General features: G+C 44.4%; 1 protein-coding gene across 5 annotated transcripts in view; it reads left to right on the top strand.

Moving 5' to 3' along the window:
• SRGAP3 (SLIT-ROBO Rho GTPase activating protein 3) overlaps nt 1–26,849 on the top strand; it is a 230,801-nt gene that overhangs the window by 126,007 nt on the left and 77,945 nt on the right. For all 5 annotated transcript variants that reach the window (XM_070390687.1, XM_070390688.1, XM_070390689.1 and 2 more), the window contains exon 3: nt 2,078–2,240. In XM_070390687.1, the coding sequence (XP_070246788.1) occupies nt 2,078–2,240 (163 nt within the window). The remainder of the gene's footprint in view (nt 1–2,077; nt 2,241–26,849) is intronic.

Consider the following 26,849-nt stretch of genomic DNA (forward strand, 5'->3'; position numbering starts at 1 on the left):
GAAAGCCAGGAGAGCACAGGAGGGCGACACCTTCTCCAACTTCTCACGCAGAACGGACACTCTATCACCTTCCACTGTAACCTTTTTCTTCTGCTCCTACCACTTGACAAGGAGACTCTCCAGGCCAGGTCTGTGTCACATCCCTCCCAAGCCCACCTGAGGCCTGACAAGGAGGTAAAGGCCGAGGGATTTGGGTTGGGTGGTTGAATTTTAGTGTTCTGGCTTTTTCTCTAGGCTATAAGCAAAGGAGAAATATGTTTGTTTCTCCTAAGCAGCATGTCTCCTCCCTTTTTCTTAGGCAGCTTCCAATATATCTATCCTCTAAACCAAATTCCCTGCTCCCAAGTTCCTGTGACTTTACAGATTTTTAGCCCACTTTGTAACAGAAAGAAAATGCCTCTATGTCGAGTGGCAGAGGCTCCACCTACCCTCCCCAAGCCCAGGGTTTGGGCGGGGTGAGGGTGCAGGGTGCTGTGGGAGCCCAGAGGCCCTCAGGTTGCACCCTCCAGCACTTGCATTTGGCTTTGAGAGGATGATGTGGTCATAGTAAGAGTCAGCAGACTTCCCCTCCTCAAAAACACTGATAGTGGGAGGCTGAGAGCATAACCATGGCCAACCCTCATAGGTGCCCCACCCTTAGGGCACGTGTGGAGCAAGGCAGGCCTGGGGGACCCTGAACTGACCACCTTCAGGTGGAGGATGGGACTCTCACCCCACATCCTGCCTTTCCAACATCTCCTTCCCACCCTGGAAAGCAGAGTAAGGGGAGGGACAGAGTCAGAGGGCAAGATGGTAACATGGGACTATGGGTTTGATTTTGATTCTAATTGCAGTTCCCCTTTTCTTTGTGAAATATATATATATATATATACATATATATATATATATATATATATATATATATATATATATATATCTCCTTTGCTAAGGCTAACAGAGGGGTCTTTAAGAGAAATATTCCCCCATTTCGTTTTTTGGAAGCATCCCATTTCCCAAGCTCTGGGAAACAGTGGCATATAAATCCGTGGTTCTCAGACTTTAGTATGAATTAGCATTCCCTGGAGGGTTTGTTAAAACTCACATCGCTGGGCCTGTCCTCAGAGTTTCTGATTCAGCAGGTCTAGAGTGGGGCTCGGGAATCTACATTTCTAACAAGACCCCAGGTGCTTCGGCTGTTGGTGGTCTGAGGACCACACTTTGAGAAACCCTGTTTTAGCACAATGCCCAGCCAGAAGATGCTAAGAATCTGTCCATCATTACAGGACAAAGATTTTCTTTTCTTACATGTACTTTACTCAAAGTAGCTTTCCTTAACCCCTCCTCCCAATACAGAAGAAGGAAAAGGGAAGTGTTCATATTTGTTCTTTCAACTGCATAGTTCTAGAACTCAGACAAATACAGACAATCCTCGGGTTACATCAGAGATCTGTTCCTACAGCATGACGTAACTCGATTTTCGCCGTAAGTCGGAACTCACCTCCATAAGCACCTACGTCACTCAGATGGAGCACATACACAGCAGTAATGAAGTGAAACAGTAAAAAAAAAATGTAGAAGAAAGATAACAATTCCTGACCTTTACTTGTGGCAAATAAATAATAAAAAACATAAAGCACATATGTACATATGTCAAAATGACGGAACTTTTTTTTTTTTAGATATAAATACTGTAAATGGGAGATTGCGACGTAACCACGAAAGGATGTAAGTTGAGTCCGATGTAACCCGAGGACTGCCTGTATTTCAAACACAACTGGTTTCATATTCCTTAGCCCTGGGGAGGGCAGCTTCTTCCCAGAAGGGAGAGATGCATGTAGCAAATGCCATATGCAACGGGAGAGTAGATGGGATAGGGCTTAGAGTCAAAGACCTGAGTTTTGGCCCCAGCACTGCTCTGTGACCTTGGGAAGATGACTTCAGCTTTCACGGTATCCGTTTCCCCACCTGTGAATGTGTTAGAATAAAACCGAGCTTGAAGGGCCCCATGAGGGTCAGAGAGCCACGGTGAGTGACACTGCAGAACACTGTCTGGAAGACAGTTCCAACGAAGCCAACCTGAGCATCTTGGTTTCCACAGGAAGGACCAGTACCTCCTCTCACCCGTGAACTGCTGGTATCTGGTCCTGCATCAGACCAGGCGGGAGAGCCGAGACCATGCCACCCTCAATGACATCTTCATGAACAACGTCATCGTCCGCCTCTCACAGATCAGTGAGGATGTCATCAGACTCTTCAAAAAGGTGGGCAAGCAGGCCACCTGACCTGCCTGGGTTTCTCCTGTCTGTGCTATTCAGGGTGGGATGTGGTTTGGGGACATGAGACCAGAAGGGCAGTTGTGTTGAGGGTGTAGGAGGCCGAGGGCTGGACTTGGCATCCTGGATCCTGAGTTTGAATCCTGGATATGAATGGTGGCTCAGCCACTTCAGCAACCACCACAGAAATAAAAACCTTTTCATGATAAAGTAAGTAATATACGTTCATTGTAGGAAATATGGAAAAATGAACATGAGTACGAACAAAAACTAAAACCACCTGCAATGTTATCAGCAGTAGTCACTTTGGGGTCATAGTATTTCTATGAGTGCTCATATTTACACATTTTCCAGTATACATATGCATTTTCCCCAATGAGGTCAGCCTGCATAGATGATTTTGCTATCTGCTTTTGTCACCTAAAAATTATATAACACTTTATTACAGAATTTTCCCATGTCAATAAATATATTTCTATAACATTTAGAATGATTAATAATATTTCATTATATAACATACCCTAATTTATTTCACCAATCAGTGTCTTATTGTTGAACACTCGGGTCATTACATTCTTTTACTCTTCTAAACAATGCTTCTGTGAGCAATCTTGTATATATACCTTTGTCACATTCACTGCTATTTCCTAGGACCAGTTTCTACAACGGGAATTTGGGGTCCAAAGTTTACTTATTTTTAAGTCTTTTAACAGACTGCTCAGTTGTTTTCAGAAAGGATTTACCCATGTTTATGGCCCAGAAGCCAAGTGGAAGAAGCAATCATGGTTTATGCCCCAGGCCTCTGTATCCCAAGCCCCTTGCCCAGTGCCAAGCAAGCACCAGCTGCTGCGTACATGCCTGTAGCGCTGAACGCACTTCGGTGAACTTCAGTTTTCTCATTTGTGAAGTGGGCAAGTCATTTAGTCTTCATGAGCCTCATCCTCTCTGTCTTGCAAATGGGGTGAAGATCCACTACTTCCCAGTGGCAGTGTGAGTGTTAAAAGAAACAATGCATGTGAAGGGGGAAGGTGTTGAGAAGTGGTTCAGGGTGTAGGTCTTTGGGTCCACAGTTCTTGAAATTCCTGGGGTCATAATCCTGGGCCCATCATTAGCTTTCCATCATTAGTCTGGGGTTTGTTCCTTATACTCTTTGTGCCTCAGTTTCCTCACTTGTGAGGTAGGGATAGAAATACCCACTGGGCAAGTGGGAGGATTAAGAAGGTTTTTAATCCCACGTAAAGCGTGGAAAACAGCACCTGGCAGCTAAATGCTCAGGAAAGCTGGCTGTCATGATAGGAATGTGAGAGACTGTTACTACTAAAAAAATCTAGCTCATCTCTTTTTGCCAGGTGCCAATTTTAGGGATTGGGTGACCTGGGATTGCTAGGAGCACAAGGAAGAGGACAAGCTGGTTTGAAATATAATAACCTCTCCGTGGTCTGTATTAGGATTGTCCACTCTGAGGATGACTTCTGTAGCAAAACTGTCATCACAGTGTGCTCTGGTGTCCTCCCGGGGCCCTGTTATTGAAACATAGTCTAACTTTAATACTTACATAAGCAAACATAATTAGAATGGTAAATACAGTACAATAAAAAAAATTCACACAGCGCTTTGCAAAGCCACACTGAAGTGATTCAGGTCCCTTGGTCCCATCACAAACCTCTGCCTGCTGCCACTGTCACATCTTTTTTCCTGGGTGGGAGTGACTCAAAGAGAAAAGATCATCAGGGCCTTTAGGAAATGAAGGGTCCCCCCCCTCCCCGCCCCCCAAGAGCTGAGCCAAGGGGACAAGTGAGATAAATCTTTTCAGTTCTCATTTAGGCTGACAGCAGCCTCACTTGTTTGTGATGGAGGTTAACAGGGTGGAAAATAATGAAGAAATGTCTACAGCTGAGCTCCTGGCTGCCTTGTTACCAGGCCTGAGCCTGTGGAACAAAGGAAGCAACCCAGCCCCCGTGGGCCGGGAGAGAGATGGGGACAGAGCCTCGCTGGCTGAGCTAGCACAGCACGGCCTCTTTGTGTCACATCAGTTATAGATAATCTCGGCACCAGACTGCACTCCTTATGTAATAACAGTTCCTGCAGGCCTCAGAATGACTGCAGGGCTGGTCTCTGGTCAGACTGGGGCATGGGCTCGTCACTCACCCATTTTATAGATGAGGAGGTAAAGCTTGAGAAGCTGCAAGGAGAACCCAGATTTGGTAACTTTGGGCCTGTTGTCATCACTGGCAGGAGGCAGCATGGCTGGGCTTTGCAGTCTCTCAGAAATGCCTCTCACTGACATGTGACCCTGGGCAAGTCTCCCTGAGCATCAGTTTTCTCATCTGGGAAGTGGAGATGGTGATGATGTCTCCATCAGGGGCTAGATGTAAGCCAGGAGTCCTTCCTGGTCTCAGGCCTGGGAGAGCTGCCTTGACTGACAGCTTCTCGCTGACGGCAAGATGCTATTTAACTCAATAACTACCTTTTCATGATTCTCCATTTTCCCTCTTGTAGTGGACTCTATTCTCATGACTATTGGTAGAGGAAACACTTCAAATTCCAGAAGCCATTCTAGGATTCGTCTAATCCAGTGGTCGGCAAACTTCGGCTCCTTGAGTGTGACTCTTCCACAAAATACCACGAGTGGGTGCGCACGTACAGTGCGATTGAAACTTTGTGGCCACACTCAAGTGGCCAAAGAGCCGCATGTGGCTCGCGAGCCGCAGTTTGCCGACCACTGGTCTAATCAAATGGACTTATGCATGCAGGTGGCCCTTGCTTTAAGTGTGAGGTATGGATCCACCATAGCAGAATGGAAGTGGACGAGATCTTGGAAGTCATTGTGGGGATCAGGACTCTTATGGTTGCGAACAACAGAAACCCAGCTCAACCTGCTTGGGGGAAAAGGGGGATTTACCAGCTCTCTAGAGCCAAGCCTGGTTCAGGCCTGAGGGGCTTCGAGGGCACAAAGAAATTCAGTTTCTCTGGCAACTGTGCTCCATCCCCCCACCCCCTTTTAGGGGAGACTGTGAAGGGCTCTTTTGTAGTCAGTCTCTCCATGTGATGACCAGATGGCCCCTTGCAGCTTCAGGCTTCAAAAGGAATTGAGAGCTCCTTTTCCCCCAGAATTGGGTCTTACGGGTTCTGATTGGCTCAGTGTGGGTCATGTGAACCTGCCTGCCGCTGTACCTGTGGCTGGGGGATGCATGTGGACTGACCAGGCCTGAGAAACACACCTACCCCTGAAGCCAAATGTACACTCAGCTTTACCTGATGCATGGGACAGAGAATGGGTGAGGGGTGGTTCTCCAGGAAAAACTGAGGTGCAGTAAATCATTCAGTGTCTACCAGGCCGCTGTTCCAGTGCTTTATCATCCTCTATAAGAGTGATCATCCTCCCTCTGTTAGATCACCCTCAATAAAGGGCATTCATTACCTCTCAGGACGGCTCGTTCCATTTGGGGACAACTGTGACCAATACAAAATTCTCCCCAATGTTGAGATGAAATCTTATAGTGCTTCTCACTCACAGGGCCTGGTCATACCCTTAAGGGCCACATAGGTCAGATCCACATGGAAACCTGTGAATTTCTCGAACACAGAAATCATGATCACCCACCCAGGTCTTTCAAAGCTCTGGGTAAACATCCCAGGTTCCTTCACTTGTCCCTCTGTGATTTGGCTTGTGTTTCCTCTCCACCTGGGATACTCTCCCTCAGTCACTCTCCGGGTCTTCTCTGACCTACAGAACTTAATATTCAGGACCATTCAGAACACTCTAGGGAGGTCTGGCCAGCTGAGATTAGAGCAGGGCTATGTTGACTCTTCGTTTCTAATAATGAAATCTGTGAAGGCGTTTTGCCTTTTTCATGACAGTCTCATCACATGGTTGACTCACTGAATTCTTCGTTCAAATTCCCAGGTATTTTTGTCCAACTGGTTTTTAATCTAGCCTGTGAATTCTTCACTTAGTTTTTTTTATATTTGCCCTTTTAAAATGTTATTATATTTGATTAAGGTCAAATGGGATCAGTGTCCTTATTTAAGTGATTTTTCAAGCATCAATGGGGTAACTTTTCCAAGCAGTTCTAATTCCTCCTTTGTGGGAAAAGCTTGTTCTATAACTTCTCCATGTCTTCCTTCTTGGTGTTACCTTCTTTTATGTGTCAATTCTTTGCCTCTATTTTTGATTCTTCTCTGCCTTCTTAGTGGAGAGGTGGAAAGTGTAGCAGAGAATTGGGAATGAGTTACAATTAAGGTGACTCTTGATTTGGGTGTTGAAGGATGGGTAGGAGTCTGCCGAGTAAGGAAAGGAAGTTGAGAGTTCAGTATTAGGAGAAAGGCAAGAGTACAGTGGGCAGTCCAAGGCAACTCAGAATGGAAGCTGCAAAATGGTGGTCCACAGCTGAATTTGGTCCTCAAGGGTATGACCAGGCCCTGTGGCTGGGGGATGCAGTCTGTTCGACCCTCATATGTTAAAATTAAATCAACATTTTAAAATTGCAGGATTTCACGTAAAAATTGGGATTTTGTGTTTCTCTTAAAAAATCAGAAGCTCTGCCAATACCAGATCCATGAGGGTTCATAGTTGGCAGTACTTGGCTAGATCTGAGTAGCTGCTGGCCCTTTTAGCCAGGGCACACTCTCGCCATTGCCCCATGGTCCCTGCTGTTGTCCAGTGTATGACACCTACTTGGCTCCTTTATTTTGCATTCCTGGCCTTTTATTGTTTGAGTTTGTGGCCTTATCTTTTTTTTTTTTTTTTTTTAACATATCAATAGTCACTTTATTTTTAAAAATAATTCCTTATTGTTGAAAGTATAACATATGTCCCCTTTTTCCCCCCATTGACCCCCTCCTGCCCTCTTCCAACCCCCACCTCAGGTCTTCAGCACCCTATTGTCTGTGTCCATGGGTTATATGCATATATGCATACAAGGTCTTTGGTACCACCCACCCACCCTCCCCTGCCTTCCCTCTGAGATTCCGCACTCGGTCCCATGCTTTGAGTCTCTGGATCCACTCTGTTCATCAGTTTGTTACTTAGATTTGAGGCCTTATCTTTAAACATTATCTACCAGTGGTTGATTTGTGAATTCTTTAGAATCACCTGGAGGGCTTGTTAAACATGGATTGCTGGGCCCCACCTTGAAGGATTAGTTTCAGATTCAGTAGGTCTGAGAGAAGCCTGAGAATCTGCATTTCTAACAAGTTTCCAGGCCATGTTAATGCTGCTGGTCTGGGGACCACACATGGAGAACGACTTACCTAGTCCAACCTCCTTGTTTTCCAGGTAAAGACATTGAGGCTCCCCACCCCCCCACCCCCCTCCGGTAACCCAGAATCTGGCCCCAAGCACAGGTTTTGACTCCAGGTCTGGTACTGAACCCACTGCCCGCTGAGGTGCACCAGTGGGAGGTCCATCTGCATCCTGATTGCTCTCCTTCCCGCCCCAGCCATTCCTGAGAATGGGCGCTGAAGCCCATTTCATTTCCAACCTTAGCTTCCTTAACAATAGCCACCCAGAGTTCTATGCTCTGATGCCTGCAGAATTTAATTACTTGCTGGGCAGTGAAGTGAATTTGATTGTTGGAAGCTGTGGTGTTCTGGAGGAAGCACTAATGAGGAAAGACTCTCAGCAGAGAAGAGGGGGCATGTGGGGGGCTTGTGTTTGAAAGCAGCCATTCACTGTGTGGCAATAAGGGCTTGGTCTTCAGTGAGCTTTTTCGTTCCCGCCTCGAAGATGTCTGTCGCATTTCATAAATAAATCGGGGCTTTTGTGTGCAATAATTGCTTTGCTTTGTAACCAAGATCAAAAGCACCAATGGCCTTGGATTCAAAGCCAAGTTTATTTTTTATTATTGTGTTGAAGGAGAGAGTGAGGGTTTGCATGCTGGAGGGTCCAGCTATGAGGCCTGCAGAGAGAGAGAGAGAGAGAGAGAGAGAGAGAGAGAGAGAGAGAGAGAGAGAGAGAGAGAGAACGAGAACAAAGTGGGCAAACTGAAGGTATGAGGGACCTTCAGCCAGTCTCTACCATCTCCCAGGGATATGAAGTCCTGAACGCTCATTCTGCTAGTACAGCCTGCTGAGCTGGTCACTATCAGGCATTCCCAACTCATTGAATAGACATATATTAGTACTATCATGACAGTAGGTAAACAGTAATTACAGATAACAAACAATTAGTGAGTGCTTACTGTGTGCCAGGCTCTAGGATAAGCATTCTTTAGACATTGAATTCTTAGAGAGCGATGCTGTCATCACTTAATTTTACAGATGAGAATGCTGACGCTGGTATAGGTGGAGCTCAGACTGGAATCTAGATTTGTCTGAGTCCAGTGCCCAGTGGTAAAGGCACGTGCTAAAGAAGACAGAGAAAGGAATCAGACATGATGCCCTCCCTCAAGGAGCTCACAGTGTAGACAGACGTGTAGCAGTGATTCAAATGCAGCAGAGAAGAGAGGGGAGCTGGTTTAGAGGACTTCCTATCTGGGCTGGTGGGGTGGTATGAGGGAGTTTGGGGACGGTTTTATGTTGGGGAAGCAGCATTTGAAGTGATCCTTGAAGGATTAGTCTCTATCTCAGTAGGTTCCCCTGACAGCAGATTCTGGGACAGTGATTACAATGCAGGGGTATATTAGCAAGTACCACTGGGGTTCCCACCTGTAGAAGGAAAGGGAGAGAAACAGGAGTCAGCCAGTGGAGAAGTTGGGCCTTGGTACAGTCGCAACAAAGGCCTCAACTGACTCCTTGGGGAGCTCTGAAGCTGGGGTGCCCTTCCGAGTTGTCCTGGGTTGTGGTAAGGAGATTGAGCGGAACTTTATACCCTCAAATTGTTCCCAGAAAGGGGTGTGGCCTTGGGCATGTGCCTCTTTAGCTGAGAAAGTTCATAAGGCTGACAGCCAGGGGTGTCTGCTGGCAGCATTCCTCACACCGGGGGGAATAAGTCCTCCAGTCCTAAAGGGGATCTGGGTGGTGCTTCACTGCGTTCACAACAGATATTCCGAGATTCGGGAAAAGGGAGAAATGGGATTCCAGACCAAAGGAAAGGCCCGTGGGCAGGAAAGTCTGGGCCTGTATCATGAGCAGGTCTGCCAGTATTGAAGTCTAGTGCAGTGGTTAGACTCTCTGGCTCAATTTCTGTTCTTCCACTCCCAGGCCATGCGAGCTCAGCCTAGTCCCTTGATCCTCTGAGTTTCTTCATTTTCAAAATGGAGCTAATGACGGCCTCCTTAGTGGAGTTGTAAAATTAAAAAAATGACAATATAAAATCCCTACCTGGTACACAGTAAATAGTTCATAAATATTAGCTTTTATTGAGATGATTATTGAGACTTTGAGAAAGAACATAGTGAGAGTTAAGATTGAAGATGGAATAAAGGAATATTTTATTTATGGCACGCAGGTTAAATAGTCAGAAGTAAGAAAATGTGCTCAGGAAAGTACTCACAGATTAGTTCTAAATGATGGTGGTCTTACCTTTTCTTTGATAGCCTCTTGTTCTTTTATCTTGTCTTATTATATTGGTTAGGACCTCTATCTGGTGCAGTGTGAAGGGAAACGGGAGAGAAGTGGTATTCTTGGCTTTTAAAAGGCATGCTTCTAACATTTCACCATTTAAGATACAAACTCTTAACAAATTACGAATAAATAGGCACTACCTTAGTCTGACAAACAATATTTACCAAAAACCAACAACAAATATCATACTTGCTGCTGACAAGAGCTCAGCAAGATGGCTGGTTACAAGATCAATATTCAAAAATGAATAACGTGCCTGTGTCCCCGCCACATTCAATTAGAAAATGTAATTTAAGAATGCATACATTAGAAAATAAGAATGACTGAAAATTAATGCCATTAATGCTACAAATTAGCTACGTCCTAGAAGATTTGATAAGTAATGCTTTCACTGTCATTTAGATATAAATATTTCATAATTTGCATTACAGTTTCTTCTTTGCCTCATGAATTATTCAGAATTAAGTTTTTTTTTTTTTTTTTTTTTTTTTTTTATTTTTTATTTTCCTCTTAAAGTATTACAAAGGGTATTACATAAGTATCCTTTTTCCCCCCCCCCGCCCTTGACAAACCACTACCCTCCCTTACCCCCCAGTGTCTTATGTCCATTAGTTATGCTTATATGCATGCATACAAGTCCTTCGGTTGATCTCTTACTCCCCTCCCTCCTGCCCCCCAACTCTCTCTGGCCTTCCCACTGCAGTTTGACAATCAGTTTGAGGCAGCTCTGCCTCTGTATCTATTATTGTTCAAAAGTTTGTAATGGTCTTTATTATCCATGAATGAGTGAGATCATGTGGTATTTTTCCTTCATTGACTGGCTTGTTTCACTTAGCATAATGCTCTCCAGTTCCATCCATGATGTTGCAAATGGTAGGAGTTCCTTCTTTTTAACAGCAGCATAGTATTCCATCGTGTAGATGTACCACAGTTTTCTAATCCATTCATCTACTGATGGGCACTTAGGCTGTTTCCAGATCTTAGCTATGGTGAATTGTGCTGCTATGAACATCTGGGTGCATATATCCTTTCTGATAGGTGTTTCTGGTTTCTTGGGATATATTCCTAGTAGTGGGATCACAGGGTCAAATGGGAGTTCCATTTCCAATTTTTTGAGGAACCTCCATACTGCCTTCCATAGTGGCTGCACCAGTCTGCATTCCCACCAGCAGTGCACAAGTGTTCCTTTTTCTCCACATCCTCTCCAGCACTTGTCGTTTGTTGATTTGTTGATGATGGCCATTCTGACAGGTGTGAGATGGTACCTCATTGTTGTTTTGATTTGCATCTCTCGGATGATTAGTGACTTTGAGCATGTTTTCATATGTCTCTTGGCTTTCTGAATGTCCTCTTTTGAAAGGTGTCTATTTAGATCCTTTGCCCATTTTTTGATTGGATTGTTTATCTTCTTTTTGTTAAGTTGTATGAGTTCCCTATAAATTTTGGAGATTAAGCCCTTATCCGATATGACGCTGGCAAATATGTTTTCCCACGAGGTGGGTTTTCTTGTTGTTTTGTTGATGGTTTCTTTTGCTGTGCAGAAGCTTTTTATTTTGATGTAGTCCCATTTGTTCAGTTTCTCTTTAGTTTCAACTGCCCTAGGAGCTGTATCAGTGAAGAAATTGTTTTGGCATATGTCTGAGATTTTGTTGCCTTTGTATTCTTCTAGAATTTTTATGGTTTCCTGTCGTACATTTAAGTCCTTTATCCATTTTGAGTTTATTCTTGTGTATGGTGTAAGTTGGTGGTCTAGTTTCATTTTCTTGCATATGTCTGTCCAATTTTCCCAACACCATTTATTGAAGAGACTATCTTGGCTCCATTGTATGTTCATGCCTCCTTTGTCAAAAATTAATTGAGCATATTGGTTCGGGCTAATTTCTGGACTCTCTATTCTATTCCACTGATCTATATGTCTGTTCTTGTGCCAGTACCAGGCAGTTTTGAGAACAGTGGCTTTGTAATACAGCTTGATATCTGGCATTGAGATCCCACCTACTTTGTTCTTTCTCAGGATCGTTGCAGCTATTCGGGGTCTTTTTTTATTCCAGATGAATTTTTGGAGAGTTCGTTCTAGATCTTTGAAGAAGGCCATTGGTATTTTAATGGGAAGTGCGTTGAATGTATAGATTGCTTTGGGTAGTATGGACATTTTAATGATGTTGATTCTACCAATCCAAGAACATGGTATGTTCTTCCATCTGTTTATGTCTTCCTCTATCTCTTTTTTCAACGTCCTGTAGTTTTCTGAGTAGAGGTCTTTAACCTCTTTAGTTAAGTTTATTCCTAGGTATCTTAATTTTTTTGGTGCGATGGTAAATGGGATTGTTTTTCTGATCTCCCTTTCTGAAAGTTCACTGTTGGTGTATAGAAATGCCTCAGATTTCTTGGGGTTAATTTTGTATCCTGCTACATTGCCAAATTCATGTATTAAGTCTAGTAGCTTTTTGATGGAGTCTCTAGGGTTTTGTATGTATAATATCATGTCATCTGCAAATAAGGACAGTTTTACTTCCTCTTTTCCAATTTGGATGCCTTTTATTCCTTCTTCTTGCCTAATTGCAATGGCTAATACTTCCAGTACTATGTTGAACAGGAGTGGTGAGAGTGGGCATCCCTGTCTTGTTCCTGTTCTTAGGGGAAATGGTGTTAGTTTTTGTCCATTGAGTATGATGTTGGCAGTGGGCCTGTCATATATGGCTTTTATTATGTTGAGGTATGATCCTTCTATTCCCACCTTTCTGAGAGTTTTTATCAAAAATGGGTGTTGGATTTTGTCGAATGCTTTTTCTGCATCAATTGATATGACCATGTGGTTTTTTTCTTTCAATTTGTTTATGTGATGTATCACATTTATTGATTTACGGATGTTGTACCATCCTTGCATCTCTGGGATGAATCCTACTTGGTCATGGTGTATGATCCTTCTGATGTACTGCTGGATCCGATTTGCTAAGATTTTGTTGAGGATTTTGGCATCTATGTTCATGAGGGATATTGGCCTGTAATTCTCTTTCATTGTGATGTCTTTACCTGGTTTTGGTATTAGGGTGATGCTGGCTTCATAGAATGAGCTTGGAAGCGTTCCTTCCTCTTGAATTTTTTGTAGTAGTCTGAGGAGGGTAGGTTTTAGTTCTTCCTTGAATGTTTGGTAGAACTCCCCTGTGAAGCCGTCTGGCCCTGGGCTTTTGTTTGCTGGAAGCTTTCTGATGACTGCTTCAATTTCTTCCATAGTTATTGGCCTATTGAGGTTTTTAGATTCTTCCTGATTGAGTTTTGGAATGTTGTATTTTTCTAGGAATTTGTCCATTTCCTCCAGGTTGTCCAGTTTGTTGGAGTAGAGTTGCTCGTAGTATTGTTTAACAATCATTTGTATTTCTGTGGGGTCTGTTGTTATTTCACCTCTATCATTTCTGATTTGGTTTATTTGGGACCTCTCTCTTTGCTTCTTGGTGAGCCTGGCTAGGGGTTTGTCAATCTTGTTTATCCTTTCAAAGAACCAGCTCTTGGTTTCATTGATTTTCTGTATTGTTTTTTTGGTCTCTATTTCATTGATTTCTGCTCTAATCTTTATTATCTCCTTCCTTCTGCTCACTCTGGGGTTTTCTTGTTGCTCTCTTTCTAATTCTTTGAGTTGTAGAGTTAGATGATTGACTACCATTTTTTCTTGTTTTTTGAGATAGGCCTGTAGAGCTATAAACTTCCCTCTCAGGACTGCTTTCATTGTGTCCCAGAGGTTTTGGATTGTTGTGTTTTCATTGTCATTAGTGTCCAGGATGTTTTTAATTTCTTCTTTGATGTCATCGGTAACCCAATCAATATTTAATAACATGCTATTCAGCTTCCAAGTGTTTGAGTATTTTGGGTTGTTTTTATTGTAGTTTATTTCTAACATTATGCCATCGTGGTCTGTGAAGAAGCTTTTTATGATTTCAATCTTCTTGAATTTGTGGAGACTTTGCTTGTGACCCAATATGTGGTCTATTTTTGAATATGTCCCATGAGCACCTGAGAGGAATGTATATTCCGCAGCTGTGGGGTGAAGTGTTCTGAAGATGTCAATTAAGTCCATCTGATCTAGTGAGTCATTTAGGATTGCTGTTTCTTTGCTGAGTTTTTGTCTAGCGGATTTATCCAGTGATGTCAGTGGTGTATTAAAGTCCCCTACTATGATTGTATTGTTGTCGATCTCTCCCCTGATATCTTCCAGAAGTTTTCTTATGTATGTGGGTGCTCCTGCATTGGGTGCATATATGTTTACCAGGGTTATATCTTCTTGTTGTATTGATCCCTTTAGTATTATGAAGTGGCCTTCCTTATCTCTGGTTATGGCCTTCACTTTGAGATGTACTTTGTCAGATATAAGTATTGCTACCCCAGCTTTCTTTTCCTTTCCATTTGCGTGAAAGATATTTTTCCATCCCTTCACTTTCAGTCTGTGTGAGTCCCTTCTAATGAGGTGGGTCTCTTGTAGACAGCAGATGTATGGGTCATGTTTTTTTATCCATTCAGCCACTCGATGTCTTTTGGTTGGAGCATTTAGTCCATTTACATTTAAAGTTATTATTGAAAGGTATTTGTTTGTAGCCATTTCTTTTTGTGTGTGTGTGTGTGGCTGTTTTCTTTCTGAGCTTGATATTTCTTCTTTTTACACCAGTCCCTTTAGCATTTCTTGCATGGCTGGCTTGGTGGTGATAAACTCCCTTAGCCCTTTTTTGTCTGTGAAGCTTCTTATTTCCCCTTCAATTTTGAATGATAGCCTTGCTGGATAGAGTATTCTTGGATTCAGTCCTTTGCTTTGCATCACTTTGTAGATTTCCGTCCATTCTTTTCTGGCCTGATGTGTTTCTGTTGAGAAATCATTTGATAATCTAATGGGAGATCCCTTGTATGTTACTTTCCGTCTCTCTCTTGCAGCCTGTAAGATTCTCTCTTTATCCTGAACATTTGCCATGGTAATTATGATGTGTCTTGGTGTGGGTCTTTTCGGGTTCACCTTGTTTGGGACTCTCTGGGCTTGTGTGACTTTTTTCTTCCCCACCTCAGGGAAGTTTTCTGATATTATTTCTTCGAATAGGTTTTCTAATCCATGTTCATCTTTCTGTTGTTCTGGCACCCCTATTATTCGTATGTTGTTTCGTTTCATGTTGTCCCAAAGCTCCCTTAGGCTCTCCTCCTGTCTTTTAATTTTTTTCTCCATTTGCCGTACAGTTTGAGTGTGTTTTGCTTCCTTGTCTTCTAATTCACTAATTCGGTCCTCCGCTTCTCCCAGTCTACTGTTGATACTTTCAATGGAGTTTTTTATTGAAGCTATGTCACTCTTCATTTCTTCTTGGGACTTACTTAAGTTGTTGATTTTTTCATCTGTTTCTTCTAGCTTCTTGCATAAGTAGTTGAGTTTTTCATCTGTTTCTTCTTGCTTCTTGAACATGTGGTGCATGTACTCTAGGAACCTTATTCTGAATTCTTTTTCCGTCATGTTGCATATCTCTGTCTCACTTAGCTGCTTTTCTGGCGAGTCCTCCTTTTCTTTCCTTTGGGGGTTTCTTTGCCTACCCATGTTTGATCTCGCTGACATATGTAGATGTTGAGGTGTTCAGTGGCTGCTCCCTGGGTAGCAGGGGCTCCTTGGGTTGTGGTTGCTGCTCAGACGGTTGCGGTAGCAGCTGCTTTCCAGTTGGCAGCAGCTCCTCTGGTGGGTGTTGTTCACAGCTGTGTTGGCTCTTCTGGCTGGTGGGGGGAGGCTTCACGTACAGTTGCTGTTCCACAGACAGAGGGTGTGGTGATCAGGAGGCTGTGGTGATCAGGAGGCTGCGGTGATCAGGGGGCTGCTGTTGCTTGGATCTGCTGCGTTGATTTAAAGGCACAAAATACAACAGAGCAAGGCACAACGTACCAGGCACGGTCTGGGAAACGCTCCTCTTACCAGCACTGCATGGTCTGGGAAACGCTCCTCTCTTATGGGCACTGCACGGTCTGATCAGTTCCTCAGGATGCCCCCTTTAGTCTCAGTTCTCCGCAATCACAAAATCCAAATCTCAAATCTCCTGGCGCCAGCAAACCCGCGGAACTCCTTACCCTGGTCAGGGTCTGTGTCTGTCCCAAGAGACGCGGCTGTCTGCCATGCGGTCTCCCTCCGACCCTCTGGGCTCAGGTCTGGCAAACTTTCCTGCCCAGATCCCTGGTTTTTAACCTTTCCAGGGGAGGTCTGCCCTTCCAGGCTGCAAGCCGTCTCACCAGCTGAGTAAATTTGCCAATTCGGGGTGGGTGTTATTAGTTTCAGCTGCTTACTCCGTTTGCTCCGGGACAAGACCTGGGACGCGTCTGCCTATATCGCCGCCATCTTGCTTCCTCCTATTCCAGAATTAAGTTTATTTTAGTTTCAAACATTTTTTAAAGCTTTCACTTGCCTTGAATTTCTAACTTTATTATACCATAATCATTTTTTAAAAAAAGATCTGTACGTTTTTGTTGAAGCATTTGCCGTGTCAGAGTACCAAGATTTCCCTAATGTGATAGTCAGTAAAGCAGGTGGTGCTAGAGCAGTGCCAGGTAAACTGACCTACAGGGCAGCTCAGAGCCCAGAAACAGCCCTCTCCACATGGGAACACAGTACGTGGCAAAGGTGCACTACAGATCCAGGAAAGGGTAGAGTATTTAGTGAATGGGGCCGATTACATTGGTGGGTCATCCTTGTCTTGTTGTTTTAGAAAGTGATTTTTACACAAACACACATACACACACACACACACATTTTTATATGGAGAAAATAAGACCTCCACCTCAGTTCACAAAAATATAGTCTAGATGGTTTGTCGTGCTAAAGGTAAAAAGCAAAACTTTAAAACTTTTGGAAGATAAAATGGGAGATTATATTTAAAACCTTGAGGTAGGAAAATAAACATAAAAAGATAGTTTTATTTCTGTTTAGAAAAATAAAAAGCATAACCCATAAGGAAAATATTAATAAATTCCATTATATGACAATCTTCCTACAACAACAGCTAACAAGGGAACCTACAGATGAGACAAGAAGATATTTGGGTCTGTACAAAATTCATAAAAGGTTAATACCAAGAATATAAAATCAGTTCCTACAAATTAATAAGAGAAGGGCAAACAACCCAATAGGAACATAGGTAAGAGATATAAATGGGTAAGTCACAGAAAATCATTTTTAAATGGTTAACAATGTAAGAATAGATGCTGATAATTACTGGTAATCAGGAGAGAGTAAAATAAATTGAGGCACAGTTTGAGTGCCACTGGATTGGTAAAGCAGTCCTCAGTGCTGGCAGTGAGGAGCAGCAGGGTCTCTCCTGTCCTCCTGAAAAACCTGTAAATTTTTCCAGCCCCTTGAGAGCAGTTGGGCAGTGTCTAGTAACAGTGAAGTGAAGGAAGAGGGGCATCCCCTGTGACCCAACAATTCCACTTCTAAGTGTAACCTAAAGATGTTCTAGTATATCCACACACACACAGAGCCTTGTACAAGGATATTTGCTGTACACAAACAAAGAGAAATCATCTAAATGTTCATCATGAAGGGAATGGCTAGGTAAGCTATGGATAGTCATATAGTGGAATGTTACACAATAGTTAAGATGGCGGAACTAGATCTACATGTATCAAGGTGGGTAAAACTTGAAAACACAATGTCGGGTGGAAAAAAGCAAGGATCACTATGATATTTTTATACAATTTTAAATATGAGTTAATAGTTCATATTGTTAGACATCTGTCTGATATAAAGCTATCCAAATATGGACTGTGTAAGAATACATACCAGCTTCAGAATAGTGATTGAGGGGTGAAGGAGTAAGAAAGGTGACAAAGAATACTTCGGCTATACCTGTAACATATTGCTTCCTAAGAGCAATTTTGAAGCAAAAATGAGAAAATGTTAATAGTTATCTAATTTGGGTGGCATGTTCTTGGATGTTTGCTATTGTTTTCTCAACTCTTCTGCATGTTTCAAATATTTGGAGATAATTAATATTTAGTTATTTAAATACTGGAGACCTGAAATCAAAGGGTGGGGGTGCTGTGAAGACAGATTAAGGAGGCCCTTGGGTGTCAGAATGAAAATCTGGGCTTTATTTTCTAGACATTGGAGAATCATTGCAGGTTCTTGAATAGGGAATGACATGATCAGAGCCAAGATTAAGGATGATTAATTTGGTGTATTTAGGGCTTTGAAAAGGGGAAGTAGTTATATATTATTAATACATGTACACTACTATACAGATTAGTGGTGAAAGACAGTAGGAGCCTAGATCAGGGAGGTTGGTATGGGAATATAGAGAAAGGAAGGGATAGATGGATGGTGGTTAGGTGAGTGGGTGAATAAGTGGGTGGGTAAGTACATGGTTGGGTGGGTGGGTGGATGGATGGATGGATGGATGGATGAGTAGATGGGTGAATGGGTTGGAAGGTGGTGAATAGATGGGTGGATACATGGCTGTAGACATTTTTGAAATGCCAGTGCCATCCTCATTACATCCTATTCACAAACAATGCAAATGAAATTGAAGATCAGATTATAAAATGACAAAGGGTTTAAAAAGATGTCTCAGGTCAATGATTCAGCAATGTGATCAATAATGTTTTAATCCAACAAGTAAGCCAGACAACAACCATATTCCCCTTGAAGGTAATGGAGGGAGAAAACAGCTCAAAACCGAGTGGCCTCAGGTTTTCATGGATATTGATTTCTCAAGAAGACAACTTTGTCATGTTCCCCAGGACATAGACTCTCACTCACCCCCTAAATCTTTCACTCCTTATGTGTAAGAGATTTGAGGCAAAAACAAAAGCAAAACCCTCCAAAACACAAGCCAACACCAGGGACATAGTCAAGCAGGATTACTCCTGAGTATATTCTGCCTCTGCAGAGACTCAACCCCATGGTCCAGACCAACTCCTCCTGTCTGGGCCTGGAGGCCAGGAGGAGGGCCTGGAATTTGGTCACTGATAACAGGAGATTCTGCAAAATGGCACTGAGCACTGTATGTTATTTCATACTTACAATGATCTAAAGCAGAGCCTTATAAACATCAGTATGCTTTTTATGCGAAGGCAGAGGAGATCTATGTTTTATAATTACCTTGGAATGTTTGGGGGGGATATTCTAAAGGCGTGCAGAGGGCTAGCTCTCCCAGTGGAGGCAACAGAGTGGATTGGTTGAGAGAATCACATTTACTAGCTCTATGATCTTGGGCAAATTACTCACCCTCCCCGAGCCCTGGTATCCTGATCTTTAAAGTGGGGTTAACAATGTTGCCTCCTATGAAGGGGCTGATAATAGGCTGGCATGAGGTACAGTATTGTCTATAAAGCAGTTATCATTGTGCCTGACACATGCTAAGATATCAAGAAACAATAGCTATTATTGTTGTTATTAACTACTAGAGGCCCAGTGCATGAAAATTCATGCACTGGAAAGGGGGTCCCTCAGCCTGGACTGCCCCCTCTCACAGTCCAGGAACCCTCAGGAGCAGCAGGCAACCCAGCGCTCAGGGGAAGGCAACACCTCTGCTGCTGTCACTGCCGGCAGAGCAAGCCTCAGCCAGCACTGGTTACCTGAGCCTCGGGTGGCCATCTGAGGTTTGCTTGCCCCTCGGGCCGGCCCTGGGTGACTGGGGGGCTGAGGGGACTGGGTACTGCCATCTTTGAGGGCGTGACAGTCAATTAGCATATTCCCTCCTTATTGGCGGTGGGTGCTGCCATCTTTGAGGGCGTGACAATCAATTAGCATATTCCCTCCTTATTGGCGGTGGGCGCTGCCATCTTTCAGGGCATGACAATCAATTAGCATATTCCCTCCTTATTGGTGGTGGGCGCTGCCATCTTTGAGGACATGACAGTCAATTAGCATATTCCCTCCTTATTGGTGGTGGGTGCTGCCATCTTTGAGGGCGGGGCAGTCAATTAGCATATTCCCTCTTTATTAGATAGGATAATGATAAGTATTATTAGTAATAGTATCAAGCATTATTGTTAATAATGATATGTATTACTACTATTAATATTTCATGTTATTAGTAGAGAGCCTGACCACAGTAGGTCACCTGTTCATAGCCATCCCGGGGTATCTTTGGGCTTCCTCAGGTCTGTTATTTTAAGCATTTCTGAAAATAAAGCTTTCAGTGCAAACAGAATCCAAGAGAGATGCTGGGAGTAATTACAGGGGGAAGAGGGTGGCAGGCTTCTTGCCTCAGCTCATTGCTGGGCTCCAGTGGGGCCCACCACTGCCAAGAACCTAAGATGAGTGATTTCAGGACCTTCCTATTTTCTTGCAGCTCGGTATCCCAGCCACAGCAACAGGGGGGAAGAGTTCAAGCCTCAAGTCTGCATTCCAGCTTCTTGCAAAAACAACATGCAGATGACAGCATTTGGAGTTGCAGCAACAGGAGACATAAATTAGTTTGGGAAGGGGAGGAAAAGAAGGGAGGTGTCCAGGAGCTTTCTAACAACCACATTCTCAGTTCATCTCTCCTCTGGCGTCCCTGAGCTAGGATGTCAGGGGTCTTGGGCTGCCCATCAGAAGGAGAATCAGGACCAAAACCGAGTGGCCTCGGTTGGGGGGGGGGGGGGGGGGGGAGAAGGTTGGGGGGGGGGAGAAGAGGAGGGGTAACAAGGGTCCAGATGGAAGGTGGAGCAGAGTATAGGCTGAGAATGACGTTGGGTGGCAAGGAGTGGTGACATGACAGAGTACAGGCAGCCCAGTTATTGGCAAGCTAGGACACAGCCAGGAGAAACAGCCAGCCAGCTAGCTGTCCAGGCTGCCATGTGCAGAGATAAGCTGACCTTCCAGGACAGACTGGAGAAGCCCATTCCTCTGAGACAACGCCTTTAAGGCCTTTGCGTTGGAAATGAAAACACAACCGCTTTGGGAGATGACCAGTGCTTACATATACCAGATACTTAAATAGGGAACATCTGTGGGTCTCAACTTCTGTTATTTGATGAGAAAACAGGCTGGAGTGTGGAAAAGCAGTGGGATTTAGACCTACAAGAGACAGGAGTTTTTGTTTTTATTTAGTCTTGTTGGTTTATTTGCTTCCCATTGTTTGCTTGGAACCCCAGAACTGGGAAAACCATGGAATGTCCCAAAGGTAACCAACCCTCCATGAGAATATCTAGTCAAGCAAGAGTGAGAAAAGAGAGGCCTTGCTGTAGCAGGGTATGGTGAGAAGGAGTTGAGGCCTGGAGGCCCCGCATGGGTAACTGGGGGTTGAGGAAGCTTCCACTTTATTTCCTGCATTAAGAATGGTCCCCTATGGAGAAGTGAAGGGGGAGCTTGTCGTTAAAACACAACATTTTAGGACGGCATTATTTTCTAGACGTAAAGAGTGACTTTAGCCATGGGAATGACCCATTTTTGAGTTCATTTGAGGGAGACAGAGACATGTCCTTAAATAATAGAACTTTTCAAATACAGTTCAAGCCCTGGCCTCGTAGCTCAGTTGGTTAGAGCATCATCCAGATATGCCAAGGTTGCGGGTTCAATTTCTGGTAAGGGTACATACAAGAAGCAACCAATGAATACATGAATAAGTGGAACAACAAATCGATGTTTCTCTCTCTCTCTCAAAATTTAAAAAAATTATAATACAGCTCATAAAGCCCTAGGTCTTATAGTATTAGTTTTGAGGGTTTTCCTTTAAAACATTGTTAACCTGTATTGAAAACTAAATCAAGCAACCCATTGCAAGATTTTTGTGGTGAAGAAATTTATTTAATTCAGGAACCATTGTGTCAAAAAAAATTTAGTCCCATCTTGACACGACTGTGTAGGGTTTCGTGCACAGGCATTGGAGCTCCTTGTGTATGCAAGTCTTCGTGATCTGCACCCTTGGAAGCCAGACTGCCAGTGTCCACTAATTGATTGGAACTTGGTCCTTTTGCAGGAGCTGTGTGAAAGCTGGTGCTTGGTGAAGGGTTTGCGGAAGCCTATGTCCCTCCATGCTCCTTTTGGCGCTTTCACGCTGGCATAAGCACTTATTATATCAGTATTCTTTCACATAAGCAAAAATGAAAATTCGCTGGATCTTGTAAGCTGGAAAGTACAGAGGTAAATCTTACCTAGATATCTTGAGGTCCAGGACTTCAATGCTGATGTCCTGATTCTCCTTCTGATGGGCAGCCCAAGACCCCTGACATCCTAGCTCAGGGACGCCAGAGGAGAGATGAACTGAGAATGTGGTTGTTAGAAAGCTCCCATAGAAGATTCTTATTGGCTCTGCCTGGAATATATTTCTATCCCTGACCCAATCACTAGACATGAGGAGCCAGAGCGCTCTGGCCACACTGGGTCCCATGCCCGATGGACCATCTTGTGTGACCAGGCAAGCAGGGGTCAGTGCCATCATATTTCATCACCCGTTATCAGCAGGAGGAAGGGAGAAGTTAGAGACGGCTATCGTGGCTGAGATTTATTCCTGACAGGACAGGTGGGCCAAGAAGGACCAGGCCAAGGACAACTAACTGTGTCTGCAAGTGGGGCAAGGGACGAGGATGCAGATTTCTGCACAGGTGGTGAGAAAGTGGCTTGGACAGGCAGGTGATGTCCAGAGAGCATGCTCTCCTTGTACCTTCTTTGTGGCCCGAACTCATCTCTGTTGCAGCATTGTGCCTCCATATCATGCTAGGCACTAAAGAAGCAGACTACAGGAAGTAATTATAAGTGCCAACTGTGGAGTCAGACCAACTAAAAGCTGAATCCTGGCTCTGCTCCTTCCTAGCTGTGCAACCTGGGGCTAATTGCTCAGCCCTTCTGAGCCTCCAGCTATCAAGTGGACATAATATTATTACCTACCTTACAGGTTTCAATTAGATCATGTATGGAAGTGCTTTTGGACAGTGTTCAGCAAATGGAAAGTGCTCCGTAAATGCTAGCTGTGATGGATCGAGGTGGGCTGCATCTCTTTCTGCTTTGTGTCTTTGGTGCCTGGTTGAAGTTGGTATCCAGTAGGTCTCAGTAAATGCTGGTGTAAATAGATACAAAGCTAGGTGAGGAATTGGCCACAGAGGAACAAGAGGACGGGTTCAGGGGATGCTGGGATTCTACCCAGGCTGTGCTGTTGGGGTCCATGGGGAACCAGGAGCTTTGGTCTCAGGAAGCGGATGCTTCAGTGGCTTTCAAAGTTGGGATATGAGAAGGACGTTGGTTGAAAAGGCACTCTCACAGGTTAGCAATGGCTGTTGTTGACAAGGAATTCTGATGGCTACTCCCTGTGAGACCCCATTCGTCTCTGGGTCCTAAACTCAAATTCCCCACTGGGCCAGTGAAGGGAGATGCTGGGCACTGCAGCCAACTGGAGAGCACAAACCCCACCCAAAGGGCTGCCATGCCTGAAGTGGGGGCCCAGTATTACTGGATCTTCTAGTTTTTTCAGGAAAAACTGAAAATATGGATGTGTAAGGGGCATTTCCTGATTTTTAAAAGCTGGGAAAAGAATCAGATTATCTGAAAACACTGAATGGCCAAATAAAACACATCTGCAGGCCAGAGAAGCTGCCATTTGGAGCCCTTAGTCTAGGGCAGTGGTTCTCAGCCAGGGCGGTTTTGTCCCCCAGAGGACATTTGGCCATGTTGGAGATCATTTCTATTATCATAACTTGGGGTAGAGGTGGGGAATGCTCCTGGCATCTGGTGGTTAGAGACCAGGGATGATGAACATCTTACAATGCCCAGGACGGCCCCACCCCCATCAAAGAGCTATCTGACCCTATTAGAGTTTAACTGGCATTAGCTGCAGGCAGAAGAAAGAGGCAGGGCCGGGCCACCTGCCACCTGATTTTACAGACTTATTTGGGTCAGACAGACAGTGTTGTACCCTTTCAACCCCAAAGAACCACGGTTGCCATGGCTGAGCCCTACTTGGTCCAATGTAATTATTTTCTACAGTCCACACACTTCCTGTGCATGAAGGAAGCAGCCTGCCACCCCTGACCTCTGCAGGCATGAAAGTCATGTGAGAAATGTGGACAAAGAGTGCTAATGCATTGCCACTTGGGTCCCCAAGGGCTGGGTGTGATGGTCTGCTAGAGATTATAAGGGTTTTGGCCTCCTGTTCCTGGTGGAATGTTTGGTTTGGGTTCCTCATTCAGTAGTTTCTGGAACTGTGGTTGAGAATATTTCCCTTCTCAACCAGCCCCAACCATAGAAAAATAAAATTCCTTTGAGTCCTGTGCAGTGTAGTAACTATTTGCTGAGCACTCACTCTCTGGCCAGCCGTGCTTGGTGCTGAGAGGGAAGTGAGCAGAGACTCACTCAGGCAGGTTCCCTCTGGTGACTTACTGTGCCATTGAGGAAACACAGGCACCAGGCCTCCAGCTCCTCCCCATCCAGTCTACCCTGTCTTCTTCTTCTACACCCTCTCTCCATCTTCCTGAGGAAGCACACCTCTGATCACAGCCTTCAGAGGCTCCCAGTTCCACTCCGAATGAAACCTGCACTCCACAGCCTGTGTTGACCCAGCTCCGTTTCCAGCTCATCTTCTGCTCTCCCGTTGCTGTGCTTCTCTCTTTGAAAACCAAGCTTTTCCCTGGTGCCAGTCTCTATGCCTTTGCTCCGGCTGCGCCCCCTTCCTCAAATACCGTCTCTGTCCTTTCACACAAGGTGAGGTGGCCCTGGTGGTTGTCCCTGTATCCTCTTCATCACTTCATCCCACATCACCTCATCTGTCACTCACTCCTGCCTTAGAATTATTTGGTTCTTGACTCTCGATCCTGCCAAGCTAGGAGATTCTTAAGGGACAACTTAATAAAAAAATTCAACTCTTGTTTCCTTTTCTGAGCGACTTCCTAGCTTTGTCCCTGGCGTCAGTGGATGTCAGTTCAGCATGCACTGTTTCCCAAGCTCTTCATCGATGCCAAGTGCTGCCATATGTGTTACCGCTTTTCATCCTCACAGGGACTCTGAGACATCATCCCACTTTTACAGATAAGGAAACCAAGGCTTAGAGGAACTGTCCCTTCATCTGTTCATAGATTTATTCACTAGGAGGCAGGCTTTGGGTTCAGTTCAACCAGTTTCTCAGGGAGTCCTTAAGGAACCAATATTCTTTTGTTCTGCCACTCAAGGCTACTGATAGCAATTGGGGCTCCATGGTTATTTTGCTGGCACTCATTGGAAAAGCTAAAACCTTCCTCTTAATCATCTGAGTCCTTCTCTTCTATCTAGGTAAGTCACATACCCCTGGGCTAACAACATACCAGAATGTGTTATCTCAAGTTGGGATGAGGCCATGTCCTTGGAAGAACTCAGCTGGAGGGCTGAATGCAGGGCCAAAATTCATAGCTCTGTTAGGAAGCAGGAAGGGCAGGAATGGATGCTGGGGAAGGAACCAGCATCACCTGCTACTGAGAGCAAAGTATTAGGCAGTTAGAAGGAAGGCGGCAATGACAGATTGGATTAAGGAGGAGGGATTTTTTTTTTTTTTTTGTCAAAACTCCAGATTTTCCAGTTGCCATGCCTGGGAATATATTGTCCCATTGACCAAATTCAAGGAGATGGAGGAAAGTTCAGGAGTTTGCTTTTGGTTAATTGAGTTTGATGTGATGAGGGAACATCCAGACTGTACTGTTTTGCAGCAGTTGAAGATACAGGTCTCTGAGCTTGGGCTCAGGATCATGCAGGGCGGAGCCCAGGAGAGAGGACCATGGAGATGGTAGACATGGCTGCTGATCTCTGAGAAGTGGGAGGTGGAGTCAGTAGTGTGTGGGGAGCTGGCTGGGGCAGAGGCTGAGAAGGCAAGGCTGGTGGGAGTTTTGAAGGCAGGACTCTTCCCAGCAGAGCTGCTTCTAGGAATTTATCTGACAGGGTGCACAGTGATAGAGTATGAGGATGTTCACTGCATCATTGTTTGAAATATTAGGGGGCTAGATACAACCTAAATGCCCGTCACTATGCAGCTGGTTAATTAATTAATACATCTGGTATATGGAACGCCAAGCAGCTGTCAAAAAAGGAGGATGCAAGAGCTACATAGGCTATGAAGGAAGAATCTCTCAGGTATATTGTTAGGTAGAAAAAGCAAGACGCAAAGGTGTTTAAAAAAGAACATACGCTATCCACATGCTTGCTTGTGTATCCGTAGCCTGTTTCTGGAAGGTATCAGAAGAAACTTTGAATAGCAGTTGACTCTGGGCAGGCGTCTGGGAGCCTGAGAAACTTACTCTTCTCTTTTACTTTGCTGGCTGTTAGGGTCCTTTAACCACATGCACTTAGAACCTTCAAAAAGTGAGATCATAAAAATAAAGACAGAAGAAACTGGGTCTTGGATGTCAGAGATATTGGTAAGACTGAGCACTGAGAGAAGCCACTGTGGATGTCAGAGTACGGGGTCAGCAGTGGGGCAAACATCATGGGGATGGGCCACAGGAGAAACTGAGGCACAGACTGAGAATCAGGGAGAATAGGAGAAAATGGGGGTAACTAATTGGGTTCATCACACACTATGTAGCTGCAAGGGATGGTGCTGAAGGCTCCCTGCTTGCTCTGTACAGACAGTTCTGCTGAGACTCTGCTGTGCTGTTGGATTGGGTCCCTTCTCTTTAGTCACCAGAACTGGAGTGAGGTCTAAGCAGATCCCTGGAATTGCCCCAGAGCTTTTGCTGTCTGTTACGAGATCTGGTAAATGCAGGGGCTGCCTGCAGACAAGTGACTCTTGGCAAGTCTAGGCCCAGAAACTGAGAGAAAGGCTGTGGGTGAGAAGAAGGAGGCTGATACTGAGCCCTCCCCACCTACCACTGAGCCCAGGGCCTGCTGACCTGCGCAGGGCGGGCAGAGGAAGGCTGGTCTCTGCCCATCAGCTGCTGGTCATGCTTGAGGCTGAGGGAGCTGAAAGGGAGAGCAGGATGACTCAGCTGTCAGGGAGCAGAGACCAGGGCTCCTATTTTCAATACGGAAACTTCACATGATGGTCCAAGCAAACAGGGGGAGGAATAATAATAATAATAATAATAATAAGTAACAGAATCCTAGACTCTTTAGGCTGGATGGAACCTGGAGATAATTTGTTCGTTATTTTCTAAATTGTGTCCCTCAATATACTGAACATGTATGTAACTGCGAAAAAGGATTGA

The sequence above is a fragment of the Myotis yumanensis genome, unplaced genomic scaffold, assembly GCF_028538775.1.
Source record: "Myotis yumanensis isolate MYYU_CA2020_CCGP unplaced genomic scaffold, mMyoYum1.0.hap1 SCAF_14, whole genome shotgun sequence".
Lineage (NCBI taxonomy): Eukaryota > Metazoa > Chordata > Mammalia > Chiroptera > Vespertilionidae > Myotis > Myotis yumanensis.